The 20128-nt window shown below is 36.3% G+C and overlaps 3 protein-coding genes across 3 annotated transcripts; 1 reads left to right on the forward strand and 2 right to left on the reverse strand.

Annotated features, from left to right (window-relative positions):
• Positions 1 to 76: 76 nt before the first annotated feature.
• On the forward strand, positions 77 to 2947 carry LOC133727154 (uncharacterized). Its single transcript, XM_062154779.1, has 6 exons — positions 77 to 353; positions 439 to 502; positions 591 to 726; positions 848 to 1175; positions 1836 to 1964; positions 2053 to 2947. The coding sequence occupies exons 1-6, from the start codon at positions 254 to 256 to the stop codon at positions 2538 to 2540; spliced, it is 1245 nt and encodes a 414-aa protein (XP_062010763.1). The 5' UTR covers positions 77 to 253; the 3' UTR covers positions 2541 to 2947.
• A 1692-nt stretch (positions 2948 to 4639) lies between these two features.
• LOC133715132 (RING-H2 finger protein ATL8-like) lies at positions 4640 to 5709 on the reverse strand. Its single transcript, XM_062141512.1, has one exon. It carries the CDS (start codon positions 5460 to 5462, stop codon positions 4764 to 4766), a length of 699 nt encoding a protein of 232 aa, XP_061997496.1. The 5' UTR covers positions 5463 to 5709; the 3' UTR covers positions 4640 to 4763.
• Positions 5710 to 11162: 5453 nt separating this feature from the next.
• Positions 11163 to 17124, reverse strand: LOC133715140 (MLO-like protein 10). The gene is made up of 15 exons (XM_062141520.1): positions 16619 to 17124; positions 15954 to 16011; positions 15581 to 15792; positions 15028 to 15144; positions 14724 to 14784; positions 14497 to 14585; positions 13925 to 13999; positions 13757 to 13845; positions 13625 to 13674; positions 13487 to 13527; positions 13209 to 13382; positions 12595 to 12630; positions 12438 to 12505; positions 12185 to 12245; positions 11163 to 11813 (listed from the first exon to the last, which is right to left on the reverse strand). Exons 1-15 carry the CDS (start codon positions 16823 to 16825, stop codon positions 11382 to 11384), a joined length of 1770 nt encoding a protein of 589 aa, XP_061997504.1. The 5' UTR covers positions 16826 to 17124; the 3' UTR covers positions 11163 to 11381.
• Positions 17125 to 20128: the final 3004 nt, after the last annotated feature.

Genomic DNA, 20128 nt, shown 5'->3' on the forward strand with positions numbered 1-20128 from the left:
GAAGTTCTGATAATAAAAAAGGACTGAAAAGAAAACTCTGATAGTTGTGAGGAATCTCCAAAAAGTCCCTCCCCCAAACAACAATGTCAAACGAGTCCCATCTCTCCTTTCAACTTTCAAGTTTCAACCCAGCCCTGGAGCTTAAGCTATAGCAATTAGCAAATAGGAAAGTTTCTGAGAAAAAGTGAGTGGTAAATTTTAGGGTTCTAGATCCAAAAAAAAATTGATCGGAAAAAGTTAAAAAAAAAAAAAAATGGCAAGTCAATCGGAGGAAGAAGCTGTTCCTATGGAGAAGAGGCCCGGAATCTTGTTCATCGGATCACCCACCGTCGGCAAAAGAACTCTCATCTCTCGTAAAGCCTTCATCTTTCTTCAATTTCACGACTGACCCAAAACCCCTCTGCCATTTTCTGATCAAAGTTCATGACTTTATTGCAGGATTACTGGGTTTGGACTTGGACGATGGTTCGGATTCTTCACCGTCTCAGTTGGCGGTTCATGGGTATGTGAAAAGTTTTGATTTTTGGAGCAAAGATTTGATTTTTAATTTCTGGGATGTGGATTTTTTATTAGGGTTTTAACTGAAATAGGTGGAGTATCAATACTAAGTACTACACAGCTGATGTGGCTGTGTGGATGGCTCATCTTGATGAGCAGTTTTCGATTGAGAAGGTTCCAATGTATGATCAGCTAGTTGCTTTGATTATGGTGTTTGATACAACTGAGGTTGGTGTAAAATGTCATTCACCATTTTGAAAAATTGGTGAAGTTGTTAATAGGTTAAGTTTTTTTAGTGTGATTGGTGTTGATGGAGTGTTTATGTTTTGTTTGGTTCAATTATGTGCAGTTGTCATCTCTTGTTGCACTTCAGAAATGGGTGTCGCGCAATGATCTTCAGAAATTCGATATATTGTTGTGCATAGGGAATAAAGTTGATCTTGTGCCAGGTCACCCAGTTCATGTGGAGTATAGGAGACGTCTGCTGAAGATTGGGGAGCCTTTTGCTGATTCCCAGTCGGATGTTACTGAGTATGGAATCTCTGAAACTGATGGGAGCAGTTTACTGGGGGAGGATGAACCAGCTTGGGAGGCTAGAGGGTCGTGTTTGGAATGGTGCACGGAGAATAACATTGAGTACATTGAAGCTTGTGGTTCGAATGCTGAGTTTGACAAATGTAAGGCCCTCCTTTCTGACTTCTATTCTAGGAATAAAAAGTACATAGGAATTTGTTTATGATGATTGGAAAGATTCACAGGATTGAAACCTTTGTCAAAAGATGAACAGAATTGAAACTAGTATTTGATAGAACTCTTAAGATTGTGACTTTCAATGTTATAATCAACTATCTTTCATGGTCTATTAGCAAAATCGTATTGAATGATTATATTGTTATCAAACTATAATGGCATGCTGTGTGAAATGAGTCTTTGTAATGATGGAGCGGTTTAAAAGAATTAGTATTTGACTATTTTCGCATCAGGATACTTGAGTAAGAACAATAAACCTTAGAGCAAGTATTAATGCATATGTTAGTTTCATGAATAGGAAGACAAAATTGGTTAGCTTGAGAATAAAAAAAAGTAAATTTATGAAAAAAAAAGATGTTGTTTGGGCAATACATCGTATACCTTTTTCTTTTGCTCTCTTTATTAGAGCAAGTATTAATGCATATGTCGGTTTCATGAATAGAAAGACAAAATTGGTTAGCTTGAGAATAAAAAAAAGTAAATTTATGAAAAAAAAAGATGTCGTTTGGGCAATACATCGTATACCTTTTTCTTTTGCTCTCTTTATTATTAGCATCTTTTAAGATAAAAGGTGCTTTGTCTCACAGGTTTGTCAGTTGATGGCGATTCACAAGGTGTTGAACGACTCTTTGGTGCTCTTTCTGCACATATGTGGCCTGGAATGATTCTGAAAACAGGCGATAAGATTACTGAACCATCATTACCTGAAAGAGAAGGTTATATTCCCTTTTTTTCTTTTTTCCACATTTTGTTTTTGCTTTACTCTTGAAGTAGAGTTCTGAATGTTTTAATCCTCTCTGTTAGACTCGTCAGAAGAAGAATCTGATTATGAATTCGAGTATGATGTCCTATCGGCGGGTTCAGCTGAACCTTTTGATGACACAGATAAAGGATGGGGATGGGTTTCTGCCAGTGATGTTGCTGGAACCTCAGAAATGGGAAGACTGGATGCTCATAATAATCTTGTCCAAGAGAATGGAACTACTAGCGCTAATGAGGAGATGCATGCCTCTACATCAACGGCTGCATTACATAGTGATATCAACAAGGAAGTAGTGGTGCCCAATGCGGAAGAACCTGACCGCGACACAGAACTTGATCAACGCCAAGAGTTAGATGAGGATACACCTTTCGAAATTGAGGATTTGGAACAATTGATGTCTGAAATCGGGAACATGCGTGACAGCTTGAGATTGATGCCTGATTTTCAAAGACGAGAAATGGCTGCAAAACTGGCCATGAAAATGGCATCCATGTTTGGGGGCGAGAGTGATAATGAACAGGAAAGTTGATGCTTAATAACGGGCTATTGATATTTAAGTAAACCCTACATCCCTGAGTTTCCCACATGCTGGTAACTTAAGGGAATCAGCGGGTCTTCTTCAAGTAAGGAAAACGATGGATGAGCTTTTTGAAGATATTTTGTGCTCGGTCTGTCCTCTGCTTCTCAGGTGCTGTTGCAGAATAGACATAAATCACTAATGCTCATAAGCTAGGCTGAATCTTTAAAGTTGTAAGAACTTGTGTTTTTATTCAAACAGTGGTTATTTTAGGATAGTACACATATAGGAGGCCAAATCAACAAGTTATCTTCTTAAAACCTTTTTGTATGAACACAACCAGCTGTGGTGTCTGATGATGATTCAAAACTTCGATGTGTAACTTGATTCCATTTATGATGATTCAGAAATTTCAGTAAGCTGAATGGCCTGCATTGTCTCTGTGATTGCTGCATTATTTAGTTTGTATGATAATTATAGCTTTAATCATGAGAAGGGTAACTTTCATTGATTTGGACTGTTGAAAATCACAATCATGAGGAGGATTGATAGGATGGTGCAACATAGAGAGTTGCCAAGTTTGACAATTGCAATTGATATTTCTTGTCCGCTGGAAAGGTGGTGCAGAAAGTGCAGATAGGCCGGAGGAGATGGCGAGTTGTTATTAGTCGAGAGTTTAGGAATGGGAGAGGAAATTAGGCAAAAGATTAGGACGGCTATAGCCAATGCATATTATTATATAGAGGTTTTGGAATTACAACGACTATGAACCGTATAACATCGCTTATAAGTGATCAAAATAGTGATTAGCGGCGGATCAATATTAGTATAGTCACAAAGTGAAGTTGGTGCCTGCTTAGTGCTATTTTCTTGTCAATTCATATCATACCAGGAATAAGCCGGTAAATATCGGCTATTGCCTTTTTAAGGTTTTTCATTGACCAAGGAGATATTTAGCGGGTTCAAGTGGTTTTATATTACCGGAAACGACAACTTAATGATAATTTTATTTGTAGTATTGGAGGAGATCTCAAGTTTGAATCCCTCTGCTCAAGGTATAATTTGAAATATGCTTTTGGCATGTTCGGGAGCACTATCAGCTATGTTCTAAAAAGATAACCCTGGGTTTATATGAGGGTTTGTCTTCATCACTCCTTCGAATCTATCTATCTAGTAATTTTCTGCTGAGCTGCATGAAACTTAAAACCATAAAGTATTGAACCTGGACAGCTTTTCAGTAGGATGAAGTATCACCAACACACTCCCTCCCTAAAGCTCAATCATGTTCAGAGGATGAGATTAAACCACCAAGTCTTATCAATTTAATCTCTTTGATAAGAATAATAAGACTGATTAAATTCGGTAAAGCAATACTAGTGGAACTACAGCTTAAAGTTCTCCCCAAGTTTTAGCCCCCAAAAACTCAAAGGGGTAATGAAGAGTATCTTTCCTCCATTCACGGACCATGCTTCAGCTTGACGAAATTCTCTGCTATCAATCAAAAGAACACAAAAAAAAAAAAAAAAAAAAAACACCCCCATGATTCTCTGTTGGCTAACTTTAACATTCGGATGGTACATAAGCTCTTCGAACATTTTCTCGACCTTTTTTTCTTAATCGTTAGCGTCAATAGCACTCCAGGTTGCTATTGACCCATCAAAGTGCTCCACAAAAGTTCCTCAAACGAAAGTGGAACATAATTTAAACAATAGCAATGGTTGTTGTGCTTCTTCAACATAGACCTCTCTCTATGTTGGTATTAGGTTAGGATTTTCAATTCTCTAAATTCTCCAAGAATCTCTGACCCATTGACCCTTTGATTAGTTTAAGCAACACGCAACACACGCAAACCCTTAATTAAAATAGCTTAATTAGCCCAGTTGGGTTGCTTTTTGGAACCATATATTTTAGCTTCTTTTTTTTTTGTAGTTTATTAGCTTTTGGCTTCAAGAAGACAAGAACTAGACAAGTTTGGAGAGAGTGGACATGGATACTGGGAGTGGGAAATTTCATGCATTTGATATATTAATAAAATTAATAATCCACTACAAATTAACCCAAAATGAACCTAACTCATTTTTGCTGCATTGGCATTTGGCCCAGAAACAAAATCAGTAAAATAAACACAAATTTCCATTGATGGATTCTCTATACAAAGATCGAGCCACAGCAAGTACAGATTGATATGAGGAAGAAGAAAGAAGCAAGTGGGTTGGGTTTAGATTTGGGGAATTCTTAGGGTAAGAAAATATTATTACTCTTACTATTACTATTACTATTACTATTACTGCTGCTGCTACTACAACTAGTAGTTGTGGCAGCGGCGGAAGCAGAATGAGCGGCGGCGGCCAAGGCGAGTGGCGGAGGGGCAGCAGGGGCAGAATGGTAAATATGATCTTGCCGAATTTTGAGCTCAGCGTCAGAAATGGCGGGGAAGTTGCCGCACTTGTGACACCGCGCCACCACCAGGATCTGCCGACACGACGGACACGACGAGTGGGACCCGAGCCACGTGTCGATGCATCCGACGTGGAAAACATGCCCGCACTGCGGCAGAACCCTGATCTCGTCGCCCTCCGCGAACTCGCCGAGGCATATGGCGCACTCCGACCCCATCTTCGGCGGCGGCGCCGACGGTCCGCCGTCGCCGTAGATGAACTTGGGGAGCTGCTGCAGGACCTTCTTTTTCAGCCCCTTGTTGGCAGAAGAGGCCTGTGCGGAGCCGGGTTCACCGGCCCGGCCCCCGCCTGGCGCGCGTCGCAGCCAGGCGCAGCGCGCCACGGCGAGCAGGCCCACGACGCATATGACGGCGCATAAAAGAGCCGCCAGGATAACAACAAAGTCGGATTCCAAGGTCACGGCCTCAGGAGGCGGAGCGGCGGCGTACTTCATCGTTGAGTTTGCTGTGGTGAGAAATCTCTGGGAGCGAGGCATGGCTCTATGTACGACAGTAACTCTAATGTCGTTTTACGTTTCTTAATTCTGACTTCTGAGAGAGAAAGAAGCAAGAGAGAAATGAAGGGGGGAGCTTGTTTTTTTTTTTGGGGGGTTTTAGGATTTGGAAAGTTTGGAAGGTTGGTGTTCGTATTTATACAGAGAAGAGAGAGAGAGAGAAGTGAGGGAGAGGAGAGAGAGAGAGAAGGGAAAGACCAGTTGGGTCTGAAATGGGGAGGAAAGAAAGAGGGAGGAAGAGAAAAGTGAGAGGGTTTGGGAGAAGATAGGGTGACCGAGAGAGGTAGGCAAGGTCGGCCCAGGTTGGCTGGCCCAGATAGGATGGATTCTCCCATATTTAGCTATTCTTATCTTCATTTTCCATCTTTAATTTTCATGCTTCTGCCCTCAAGACAACGAATGCTTTTTTTTTTTTTTTTATAGTTAATTAGCCAATATTAATCACACTTTACTGCAATAATTAGGGTTTTAAGTTCGTTTCCGGAAGAGATTGAACATATGTGACGATGTTTGAGTATAACATATAGATAACTATATAGATTAACGGATAAATAAGATAATATTTCTAGGACGGTGCACTGAATTAATGAATATATCAAATAATATCTCGAATTTAAAATGTGCCTTTTTTTATGGAAATAATTCTTTATTACATCAATACGTGTTTTTAATTGATAGGATATATTTTGGCCAAAACAAAATCAAAAGAAACGTATATAACTTGCCCTAAAGAAATTTCCAAAAAAAAAAAAAACTTGCCCTAAAGACATTTTTGTCTTATCCTGAATTTTCCATACATATAGTCTTATCTTCAGTTTTATCTTCATTCGGTAATTGCCCTAAAGAGCAACCAATCCATTATGTGATTTGGTAAAATTAAGCACGGTGTATTGCAATAGGAGAAATTTTAAATACACACTCCTAATCACTTAATACACATCCCTTATATTTTATATTTTAAATTAAATTTTGTAGGTAGGTTAAATGACCAAAACACATCTATGCATTAGAAGACAAAAAAAATAGTCATATTTTCCTTATATTATTCTATTTATGTATAAATAGTTAGATAAACAAAGTAAATTTCTATACATGGCCTCCTAATTTAATACAAACTATCTAATTTAATTTTTCCTTAATTACAATTTATTTAAGTGAGGTTAGAAACCATAATATTTAGAATTTCAAAATCAATGGCATTAAATGTTTTTAAAACGGATCGCTTTACTCCCATTTTTTAGTTAATTTCCTTTTTTTTTTTTTCCTAAGAGGGTTTAGAGCATCTTTAGCAATGCTAGCTATATTTTAGTCAAATTTTAGCTAAATTAGCTAAAAATTTATTTTGGCTAGCTACTTTTAAAATACTTATGCATCAGTTCTCTCTATTTTAGCTAGTTTTGAATTTATATTGTTTTTTCAATAAAGATTAAATAGTTTAAATGTATTTATAAATTACATAAAATAATCTAAAATGAATGTTTTAAATTATAGAGAGCTTCATCTCGCTCTCTATATTTAGGAGTAAGATAGCGAAAAGTTAAAATAGAGAGTCACTTAGGAGTCTGATGCAGCTGCGAAAATAGATAAAAAGTTAAACATGCTCTCTAAGAGTATCTTTAGAAGACTCTCTATTGTGGCTCCTTAGCTATTTTGGAGAGTATGTTTAGTTTTTTATCTATTTTAGCAGCTGCACAAGACTCCTAACTTTTAGAGTGGCTCTCTATTATAACTTTTAGCTATTTCGCTCCTAAATATAGAGAGCGGGATCAGACTCTCTATAATTTAAAACATTCATTTTAGTTATTTTATGTAATTTATAAATACATTTAAACTATTTAATATTCATTTAAAAATTATATAAATTCAAAACTAGCTAAAATAGAAAGCATTGATGCAGACGTAATTCTAAAGTGGCTAGCTAAAATGACTTTTTAGCTACTTTAGCTAAAATTTGACTCAAAAATGGTTAGCATTGCTAAAGATGCTCTAAACCCTCTTAGGAAAAAATGGTTAGCGTTGCTAAACTAGCTAAGGAGCCAAAATAGAGAGTTTGCTAATGATGCTCTTATTTTCTAATATAAAACATCACGGGTGAAAAAACTTTTTAATTGTTAATTTGTTTGGCCCCTCTAATGACAATTTTGTAGTTCCGCCATTGTGGAGAAACTACTGATATAGTTTTAGTTAAATGTTCAACTCATAATTTTATACTTGATCAACATGGTGTTTGGTGGATGAGAACTCAAATAATACAAAACCTATTTATATGCATCTATTTAAAGGGAATAATAATAAACCTTTATGGATTTCTCAATAACTAACACAAGTAATCAATATGGTTATTTACAAAACATCAATTAATATACTAGAATTTACTAATCATATTAAATGGTAGCCTTAATATAGTCAAATAATAGGATATTTCATGATTTTTTAGATTAACGATATTTTAGGTACTTTGGGTTGTGTATTTAGTAAAATATTATAATGAGAAATTAAATGGGTGGTGTATTCAGTATAGAGTGTGTATTGACGAAGTGGTGTTAGCTCAGTAGTTAGAGCACCCACTACATATCTACGAAGTCATGGGTTCGAGTCACCATGGGGGCAGGAGTGAAACGCTTTGATCCTCTTTGAAAAAAAAAAATAAAAAAAAAGTATAGAGTGTGTATTAAGTAATTTGGGGTGTGTATTTAAAACTTCTCTTGCAATAGGTCTTTCAAAAAAAGATAAACTGTCAATAATTGAAAATGTTTACTATATATAATTTTTTTTTTATTATAAAAAACATGTGAAAATATATAAACGTGACGACAATTTATTTACAACGATAAAGTCATAAACTATAATATTATATTAGTTCTACTATGAGTTTGATTATATTCAAGTTGCAAATATCTAGAAGCAAATTATATACTGAATGAAAATGTGACTTTTGTTTCTTTATAGTTCTTTAGGTGCCTTTTAGAGGTTATCGAATCTACCTCTACATTATATTAAACATTATCTTCTTTAGGTAGGATAAAAAGGTATATTAGTGACTAGACATGCAGTAACTCATGTAACTAAAATTGTGATCAAGTTTAATCAACTTCTCAAGCTATGCTAGCTTCTACAACATGGAAGTGTTCCATCTTGTGCCATTCTTAAAAACACCATTACACATTTATTTTTTATCTTCTCTATGTTTTCACAAAAATACATTAGAAGATATTTTTACCTAAGTATGCTAATTTTAATGATGGTAAACTACTTTTTTTTTTTTATAGTTGTAGGTTAGAACTTTCACGCTTTTGAGCACAAGATTTTGAGTCTCGCATGTCTATCATCTCACCACTAATGCATCTCGAAAGTGAATTGTATTTCATGAATGTGATATATCTATTTAAAATTATTTTGAATAAGTGAAATGAATTCATTATTCAGATTTGTATATAAATAATTTGAATATACTAATTATAATGGATTGTCCTGGACTCGTACTAGGAACCTGTCGGATGGAGTAGAAATCCACAGATAACTCAATAATAGAACTAGTCTACCACAATTGAAAATGTTGCGTTTAATCATGTCACATCATACTCGTGTGACACCAATGCTATTCACACATACTGAAGGAGTAGGTTACAAGTTCATCAACTTCTTCTCCAAATATTGATTACAGACTAGTAGTTTCTCTTTCAGTTAGTTGAGTGAGGTAATTTCTTTAATGACATGATCTTATCAAATTCATATATGGTTGGTCATGTCAGATGATGAGAAGGTAGAATTTATTTCTCAAAAATGAAAGAAAAAAGAAAAGAAAAAAAAGGTACTATGAACAACCTTTTTCAACATACATATCTAACTGTCTCCAAATTGGGGCCATCACTCACTTCCTTTTGACACTAAAAAGGACTATGAATTTATAAATAATGACACTAGTGCATGTTCTAGTTCAGTTTTGGGTCTTATCTTCTTCTGTGATACTTTAGGGTTTCCTTTAGGACCCATTTAGTGATATGTACAAATTATACACAGGGTTTCTTAATATAATATAGGCTGACAAGGCGGCTGAAATGCAGGAAGTGTGCGAACAGTGTTGTTTCATTATTCAAATGTTGCGAGACCGTTCTAAAATAGAGTCATGTATGTGTAAAGAGTAATACTTTAAAAACCAGGAAGAAAGAGTAATACTTTAGGTTTAGATCAAGAATCCCGTGAGGAAGTAACTCTTTAACTTCCATGGTGCGGTGTGTCACACTGTCACTGTTGAATTTATGGAACGACATGGTAGATACCAACTCAACACGATTCATGGCCATGGATTCAAAAGAAAGCCAAGAATAGGGTTTGATCCCAAATGTATGAAAGCAGAGCCAACTAATGAGCAGACTGTGTTGAGTTAATAGGGGGAAGGTGGGTAAAGTAGGGGAAGGTGGGCAATAGTTTAGCAAAGCCAGAGTCCATCAGTTCAATACTGCAATAATTTTGATGTGTTGGGTGGATGAAAGGAAAGGTGGGGTTTTATGGTAGAGCCAAACTCTAGTACTTGCCCTGAATTGGAGGTAATATAATATGCGTAGGACTCTCGACTGGTAGCTCAATGGATGTAAGATGGGGCTACTCATATAAACACCATTGTTCAACTAATGCCTTGCAAGAGAGCAATGAAACATGTGAACCTCATCGCTATTTAGTGCAAAAATTATCTGGTTTTAGGCGTATTGGTCGGTTTGCGGATGATTGCATCCAATTTCGGGTTTTATATTATAACCTTGCATTGGTTAAGAAATGAGTTTTGAGAGTCATGGGTATTGTTTTTTTTTTTTTAACTTAAGATGTTACGAAATGAGTCAACAATGTATATCAAGCTAACACTTTCTCTCACGTGTAATTTTAATTTGTACGTTGAAAAGTTGACCAATATAGACGAACAAAATTGGGGGATGAAAATTCAAACATAATTTTTATCTATACTTAATATCATGGTAGACAACCATTAAATTATATCAAAGTATCTAGTTATGTTTATAATAGAAATGATGGATCCAAATTGGGAGATGAAACAAAAGCAAGTGAATCTTTGATAACGTGGTCCGCAGACTCCACACCTACTCGGCTACTCCTCATCACTAAATAATGCCAAGTTTCCATTATGCAGAGAATGTGACTGGAACCCAAAAAGGAGCTTTATTTTCTGAGAATCTGAAGAACTTTATCTAAATGATTGCGCATTTAGGAGCCAAATAGAGGGACAGCTAACCCTTGTTTATAAAGGTTGTATTAGACAGCTAAAGTTGAATCTTGGGTTGGATATGGCCCCTGGTATAATAATATGGCCTGCGGTTTCTCTATATGAATGAGGAGCTGACAAGTGACAATGTGTCACTAGCACAATGAGTTTTTCCCCAATTATCAATAGCACTATGTAGAGTTGTAGACCTTGAATTAGAGTTAGGTAACTGTCTCTCAAATATTCCTCTGACATCAGCTTTTGAACCCTTTTTTCCAACTCGAAATCAACTGCAGAATCAGTGAGTAGTATAACAGTAGATCAAAGATGAGAGATTTGGGATTCAATTTCATTTAATTGAATCACTGAGCAAAGTCGGTGAGCCGTGACATATTAGTCCTAACTAACACTGTAGAGGTGACAAGTTCAAATCTCTGACAGGTGAGATGAGGAGTCGCACTGTCATCTGGAATAAAAAAAGAATCATTGAGCAAAACCAGGCTAGTACAAAGATGAAGTGGTTATTACTTACCAGCTAGTAACATATGAACAACCAATTTGATGTACAAGATGTGCTACTACATGTAGCTGCAATATTTCAATGATTTCACTAATCTTTCTGCCTAAGTAACAAAAAAATTTCTAACGCAATCGGAAGGCGGCATTGCTTGCTGCTGTGCTGTTTTTCATGTTTGTTTTGCCAGATCAGGCTTCGTAAATGTGAACTCGTCCATTTCAATGGTGGTTTGCTCCTCATGGTGTGGCTCGGTTATTTCAGTTTGTTGCTCACCTTGATCCACTCTTACTATCAAGTTTGTTGATGATGAGGGTGACAAAGGATCGGTTTCATGATCTGATGTCTCGTGATCTTCGAAAGCGGAGGAGCGGGTTGAGTGGCCGGTTGTTTTGAAACGGTGCAATGTAGGTCCAGAGGAGTGCACGGCCGAAACAGATGAGCTTCCACCAACAGTGCTTCCGCCAACAGTGCTCCCACCCAGGACTCGAGCAGGAGACTTGCCTCCTTGCCCGGTGGTCTTCTTTTTCACAGCATTGTGCCACTTCTTAAGGGCCTTGGATGTTTGTTCATCAAAGATGGACTTCTTCATATTTGAACCCATCTGCAACGTTCACCACATTAATTTTCCAACTACTTTCATCTTGTAGAACTTAGAGATATTCACATAAAGCAAGACACCAGATGAGAAATGAACTTTAAGATTTTCTTTTTCGAAGATGATGGCTATTAAGTTTCTTCTGATATGTAACTTATTAAAGGCAGTTTAAATCTGCAATTGCAGAGAAGATTGTCTAGCTTCCTACAGCAGATTAGCATCAAACGGGGCACTTGAAACTGAGCCAAGCTTCTTTTATTTTCCTTGGTTCTTTGTGGTTATGATCATTCCATCAAAATTCTAAATGTAGATGCTGTTGCCCTCAAGAATGTGAGTGACTGCATGAGGAAACTCAGGATTGAGGGATAAAGAATTACCTGAGTTACGAGGGCATATAGTGGCAGTGTGATGTAGCTGCACATACATAGAACTCCGCCCCTGTAAGACAAACCCGCCAATTTATTTTAGATAACAATGCAAGGAAATTAGAACTAAAAACACTTGCCCTTTTTCTAGCAAGGCAAAACCAATTAACTACACCAATCATGTTTGTAAAATATAACACCCATTAGAACAAAGCAAGACTATAGAAATGGAAAGAGAAATCATTGACCCAAGTCTTGTGCTTACCCTACAATTACTTTTGCAATTGCTAGCTTGAAATTGGCATGGAAGCAAGATGTCAACCCAAATGAATACTGCAGAGAAAGTTGTAATTCAACATTTGGTCAGCCATGAGATAAAGTTCAAACAGAGTGATAGAAATATAATTGGAACAGTTCCTTACCCATATCCACAAGAAATATATAATTTGGAACGCATTCTGCATGTACCAGAAAACCAATTTGATAGTTAAGAGGTTGGAAAAGGAAATATAACTCAATACATACACTATACGAATTTCAGTGTATCCAAAAAGTAAATATTGATTACTCATTAACACTGAAACTGCAGTTGAAGAATCTATCTTCTGACCTAAGAATTAATAACATAGGTATCTGGTGGCAACAAAAGGATGACGAATATTCTCATTTCTAACCTACTGACATACTGTGCTGTAAAAAGTGAATAAGATCTAACCCACCTGAACTTTATAATTCAGGCACAGACACGCTGCATCTTTCGACTAGTAAAAGACTAGAGACAAATTTGAATTTTCTTAAACAAATTGTTGGACTGTGAATCTTCACTATAATTAAATAAAGAGTAGGAGATAATTCAAATAACCAAAACAACATTGAGATTTTAAGGTCAGGTAACCCTTTACAGTTTGTAGCAAGCAATAACAGTTTTTCTCCTTCCATGTGATTTTAACTCACATATTCCACTCTAGTAAACAAATCTCACATTTTAAAAGTTGAAAAAAAGAAAAAGAAAAAGAGAGAGTAGGCAATGCAATACCTGAAACAACGCAAAATGGATGAGATGAAGAACCAAATGCGGTCGACCAAACCAAAAGTATCTATCAGAGCCTTGTACAAGAGGAATCCCTTGAACCACTGCGTGCCTTTCTGAGATTTCTAGAGCCATCTTGGTCAGGACGGATTGAAGTTCTGTTCCAATGGCTAAGATTATCTGCATTTACTTAACTGGTAAGAATTTCACTTTGCAACTAATCTAATATATATAATTACACACACAGACACATATATCTTTTCTTCAGAGAAAATTATTCTTACAATGACAGGGATCATGGATGCCCAAAATAGTGCTTGCCATCCTGAAAGAACAGGTTAACAGTAATGTCAGTCAACTTCATTCAACTATAAAGCGCAGAATAATATAGTAAAGGATATCTCTAGGAAGAAGCAGCTTACCTTTAACATTAAGGAGCAAAAATATCACAAATGATGCCCATAGTACGGGACTGTCACATGAAAAAAGCAAATTCAGGATGCTGAACTATAAAGGCAAGATAGTGATAAATACACTAGAAATGTTGACGATACCTGACTCCGACAACGACCTGGAAGTCATCTTCTAACGATCTCTTGATGTACTTTTGGAAGTTGAATTTACTTCCAGGGGCTAAATGGACCTATAATATAGTGTATCCATGAGATGAAATGACAGATTCAACATGAAAATCTTAAACTTTTGCAATTGATGATACTCACAGAAATGAATCCATTGCGCACTGTCAAGTAGTCAGATTTACTAACAGACCTAAAAAATTGTCGAAAGAAGCATCCCTGACATAGAAAATTGTAAGTTCATCAATAACATATAACATATGAGCAACGAGTACAAAAACATTAAGATTACAAAAACTGTAGTGTACTGAATGTAGCCTACTAGGTTTTGACTGTCTGATTCCATTTGCTAAGATTCGTTTTTTTTTTTCTCCTCCCCAATTATTTGCCAAGTTTAAATCAGTTGGATAGAATTATAAGTGACGTTTTAGGCTTTATACTAAGATACTAACTTTCAACTATCATATATTTTTCGGCATCTTGTGTCACATCTTAAGAGCATAAACTAGAGCTACTGCAGTCAAGATATAAAATTTATTATCTTAGTATACGGTACAACGTCACTCTACCTTTATCTAATTGATTATTCTTTATATATATATATATATATATATATATATATATATATATATATATAACGAAAGGCAAACAGAACATTTTGTGCAGTTGAACATAAGCCTCTTGCAAAATTAGAAATTTAGGTAAAGATAACTCACAACATAAAAGAAGAATGGAATCCTAGTCCAGTAACTGGTATGTGCTTTCACAAATGATGTCTCATGAGTAAGTCTGAATCTTGAAGGATCTGCCCAGAAAACATAATCATGTTTAGCTTCTATCACAAATTAGTTATCAATACATGAGATTTGTTATATTTCTGTCAATAAGAAGGGGAATGCTTCGAGTTCTAAAAATAGTTTCTGTACATGAAAGGATCATATACCATTTGAGAACTCATAGCTATGCGATGAAGTCTCAGCCTCCCATGCCTTCCATCCTCGAATCTGTGGAAAGAAACATTCAGCAATTATTGAAGATATATTAGATGCAAAGTTCATTAATTTTTTGGATGGTAAGCCCCTAAATATTGTTTAACATGGATCGAGGACCCAACAAGTTCATCAAGTTCGCATCATAAACTCATATTTCCATATAATCAATGATAGAAACTTTACTTATCTATGCATATGGACCTTTGATTACTAAGAAGACACACAGAAAAACATGCAAAAGTAGACTTTTCATACCTTTAGCCTCCCAAGAAGCATTGTGATAGCACTGTATACTACGTGAAAGGCAGCCAAGAAGAATATGAGGATGTGCAATTGGTGCAATCCATTAATAGAGATCAGTGGCTCAAAACCCTGGTAACAAGAATCAGATAAGTTAACATCCGATAAGAGCATAGTTGCTTGCTGTTAGTTGTAATTTGGAAAATCTTCAAACTTATATGGGATATAGTAGCATGCTTGATAAAACATATAAAAAATTAATTAATTAACTAAAAAAAAAAAGGACTGAAGGCAGGAAAAGAAACTTTGATCCCTGAAGTACAGGCAGTCCAACTGAGCCTAATGTAGCAGACTCAGGACCTCAGTTTGTGAGAGCAAAGAACAAGCCACTGAACCCACCCTTGGGTTCAGAGAAAATGAATTGTTCTATCCATATGTGACTCACAAATTCAATTGCTAAAGAAAGAAGATACATGCTTGGACATCTCATTTGCATAATCAACAGAATGATGCTCTCTACTGTCAATCAAATGGTCAAGTTTAGTGGTGAAGAATAGGGCACACTTACACTCTTGCATGCAGTAGTAGTTGCAGCAGCTAAAAATCGGCGGTCAGTCGATAAGAGTCTTCTGCGACTTGTTGATTCTTCATCTTCCGAAGCAGTTGAAGCTTGACTACATGGCAGCATAGTGTTTGCAACCTTAAGCGGAATACAGATTTTGGCAATGTAACTTTGGCCAAAGGTCAGGATTAGTGAAATAAAACCCAGAATCATCAGCTCTGCAACAATTTCATCATAAGTCAAATGTGTATCCATAGTTTGCTATTTCAGACAAAGATTCAATTCCAAAATAGTGAGAAAAGTTGGTTTAAGCTTTGAATCACTGTAAGCATCCTTTGTGATAAACGATGATTATGAGTAAATGTGAAGTGCGTCTTACCCGCTTTAACCTTCTCCAGAGCTTCAAACAGACCTCTCTTGTGCCTCTCTGAAAGCCACTGCATTGAAATTGTTTCTTTTAATGAAAAGAACCCTCATAAAGTGACATTGCCCATATTAACACAGTGTTCGTTACATTTACAGCACACCAATTTCCTCATATCAAGAAATGAATGGATAGAACAGATTTGAAATCATCAATCTCATAACAAGAGACAGGGATGAAAAGAAAGAAAATTAAACATTGATATTTGCTCGGTTATCATTTCATCTAGAATCCCAGCAGTGAGGCACTTTCTTTTCATCCAAAACAACTTAAGAAGTCATTACCAAGTCAAAATGATCATATAAATGAAACAGAATTTTTATTTTGCTGGAATTCACAGCCTCCACCGTATGAAAGAAACTATAGTCAATTGTAATTGCTTCTACATGGAAAGAAAAAAGACAGAATTCTTGACTAAAATGATCAGGAAGTCAAACCAGAAAAACTTGAATTGCGATCCACGATTCTGCATCAATCACTTACACTAAAAACTAAGAAACGCAACACTGCTAATGAGCAAAAGGGTATTAAAAGAAACCGATTTGAAGTAAGAAACGCAATACGAATGAGTAAAAGGGTATTCAAGAAACCGATTTGTAGTTACAGAGAGAGATTAGTACCGTTCCGACTTTGTGCAGGACCTTCTCCAAAATCAAAGAGATGATGATGATAACAGCACAGACTCCGGCGACGGCCCAAGTAGGCGTCCGGTCCAGCTCCCTCGACGCCGACGTCGTCGTCGTCGTGGTAGTCTCCTCTGCCGCCATAGCCACACCCACACCCAACAAGAACAACCCGAACCACAGAACCAGAGTTAAAGATGACATCTTGAAGCTTGCCACCAATAATATGAATCAAACCCGGAAACTGTTTTGGGATGATGGACGCAGCTTTTATATATAGCCAAAAAAAACAAACAAAGATCGATATAGAAGCGTTTACTGAGTTTCCTTGTCTGGGTCTACGCGGCTTGGTTACCTTCTCCAGCAGAGTTTGAGCATTATTAATTGTTTAATGGGAACAAATGGAAGCAGCTGAGGTTGGATTCGGTGAGAGCTGAAAGCAACAGCAACAGCAACAGCAAAGGAAGGAAGCAGCTATAGCAACCAATGGCCGGGATTTGTCTTTTTTTTTTTTTTGTAACGTTCTAGGCTTCTAGTAACCAAAATATTATTAGTAAGGTATTAAAATCTTAAATGGACTCCATGAGATTGTGGCATTAATGTAGGGGAAATTGAAAGAAGGATTTAATTTGAGGTGACCGAGCTGAAAATTAATGCATGGCTAAACTGTGTTGATCATCGAGGTCAAACTGAGGACCAGTCGTGCTGTGATTGCTCTTTACAGTTTACATTGATATTACCAAGAGCAGAATCTGGTATTTCCATTGATACCATGTCCAGGATTGGAAATGGAGGAAAAAAATGGCAATTATTCTCGTGCAATTAGGGTCCCGCTCTTCCGTGGATTGGGGGAGGGGACATTAATGTTTTTTCTTGTTCTTTTTTTCATCAAAATAAACGTAATAATTATTTTACCAAATTTTGCTCTTTTTTTTTTGAAAATTCGGAGAATCATTATCAATTCAGAAGTCAGAACACTGAAAATGCAAGAGTAGACCACCGGAAAAGGACCATCGAATGGTGCTTCAGACGTGGAGTCGTTGACCCTAAAAGAGAAAAAGGAAAACGATTCAAATAGAAATAGGGATGTAAGAACATGGAGGGCTACGTAGGGTAGGAACCGTAGGATAATGGACCAATCAATCTAACCCCACCAACACAAAATTTTAGCTTCTTGTCCTTCTCCTCAATTTTTTCAGCACATGTTTTTTGTCAAGTCCAAGAAGCACATGGGAGCATTAATAATTTTACTCTGTAACTTCATCTTCTTCCTCAGATCCGATCCTGCAATATTTATGCTTTGGTTTTTTCATGTGTGAATAAATATGCAAAGAATCTGGTATTGGTGGTCGGACCTAGTATACTATATATATGAAGCATGCTTTGTGCGTGCATAGCAGATCTAATATTAATTATCTCAGTTTAATAATTTTGAATCCACAGATCCGATCCTCCGTATAATATACAGACCAAACTGGAAAGTCGTATTTGAAAATTGAAAATTATCACAGCTTCATAATTTATGTGTTAGTTGTCAATTGAAGAAAAATGTGATAAACTACCCACGTAATTGAGTACTTCCCTCTATTATTTTGTTCTTCAAACGTAAAACATCATGAATATTATGATGCACAAATTAAGAGTTAAAGTAAACATTTTGTACTACTTTAGAAGTGAAAAAATAGTGAAATAGTAACTGTCGTAATTATAAATGATGGTTATAAACTTATAATGGACAACATTTTTTTTAAATATTTTAATATTTTGAGATCTTATCTAACGAAACCTTTTTTTGTTTTTGTTTTTAATTTTTATAATGAACTCACATTATAAGTACGAGTGAAGCATTGCATACTGCTTATCTTCAAGGTTTCAACCATATAATCGTAGAAGGGGATTCCAAGCTTATCATTGACTGTGTTCTTCGCTCTGTGACTATTCCCTGGTATATCAAGACTTTGATTCAAGATATTAGAGACTTGACTGACAAAATTCATCATATCATCTTCAGACATATTTATCGTGAAGCAAATTTTATAGCTGATCATCTAGCTTCTTTAGCCTATAGTTGTGATAATCCAAAGATTTGATTCTACTGCTTACCCCTTTCTGTGTGTCTAGCGTTCCGTTTGAATCAGCTGGGAGAGAGCGTTTCACGTGGTTTTATTTTTACTCTGTAAACATTTTCTTTTCGGTCATCAGGAAAAAAAATAAAAATAAATAAAGTGCAATACAAACAAACTGCCTAGTCCTGATGCATGCCTGCCTCTCGAAACTTACGTTGGAGAGACCCATAGTCAGTATTCTTCTTGTTCTTTTCACAATATATGCCAACTTTTCCCGCCCAACAGGAACTACAAGTTGATGCCATTTCCATTTTGTTCCTTTTAACTGGCCAGACAAAACTAGTTGATGCGATTCATCATCTGACCAGATGTATAATAACCTCTCTTTATAATAGATACAGGTCAATTTTTTTTGTTTTTTGGCAGTAAGATATTTGGATAGTGGAGATGTAAAGCTAGGTCATTCATATTAGTTTAATTAGTGCTAATTATATACATTAAAAATTCTAAAGGGATACAACAAGGGCAAATCGAAAAGGGATCCCCGCACGCAACTCCTCATAGGTCATAGCATCAAAGTTTCGCTCAAGTTGTTGATACCACTTACATACCGCCAAACATAAACAACGACCTCGTACGTGATCCTCGTGACATGGTAAGTCCCGCTTACGACATGCATCCGGTAGACCAACACTCGAGCTATCTCGCCATGGTGGAGGTTGGCCGGTATCTTGCCAGGAGGCCATCCTCCCATGCTCTCCAAAAGGCTTCAAGAGAAACAAATAGACACATATTGTCCCACATCGGAAATATATATAGAATATAATTGGACTTCCTTTAGCTATAAGAGGAAGTCCCTCCCATTCTTGGAAATGGATGGGATCATGAGATCCATGATCCTCACATTTGTATATTACAAAGGCTACTTGGCCTCACTCATAGTGAAATCTCTAAGTGGACGTAGCTTTGCCTCAAAGACAAGGTGAACCACTATACATGCTTGTGTCACTCTCTCTCCATCATGCTTCATACTTAGTTTCCGTATTCTCACACAGAAACACAAGTCATTAAGGATTTAAGGGTTTTGCATATGATATACTCGATGAGTTTAAATAAATAAATTGTTTGAACAAATCTCTCTTGAAAATATTGTACGAGCACAATGCAACTAGAACAGAGCTTAGAGTCTATGTTTCGATTCTATGTAATTTGTAAACTCGCTAGTTAGGAGTTACATTGTTTGATTAAAAGAGAATGAGAGATTAGCTGAGAAGTGAAAAACAAAAAAGAATAAAACGAAGTTAAAGAAATGTATGGATGCAGAATTATGGCGACATGATTTTTTTTTTTTTTTTTTTGAGAAGAATATGGCGACATGATTAGAATAACCTTGACTATGAATAAAATACTTGGTGAATGAATAATAGATGCATGAATTTTG

Source organism: Rosa rugosa, chromosome 1, assembly GCF_958449725.1.
Source record: "Rosa rugosa chromosome 1, drRosRugo1.1, whole genome shotgun sequence".
Lineage (NCBI taxonomy): Eukaryota > Viridiplantae > Streptophyta > Magnoliopsida > Rosales > Rosaceae > Rosa > Rosa rugosa.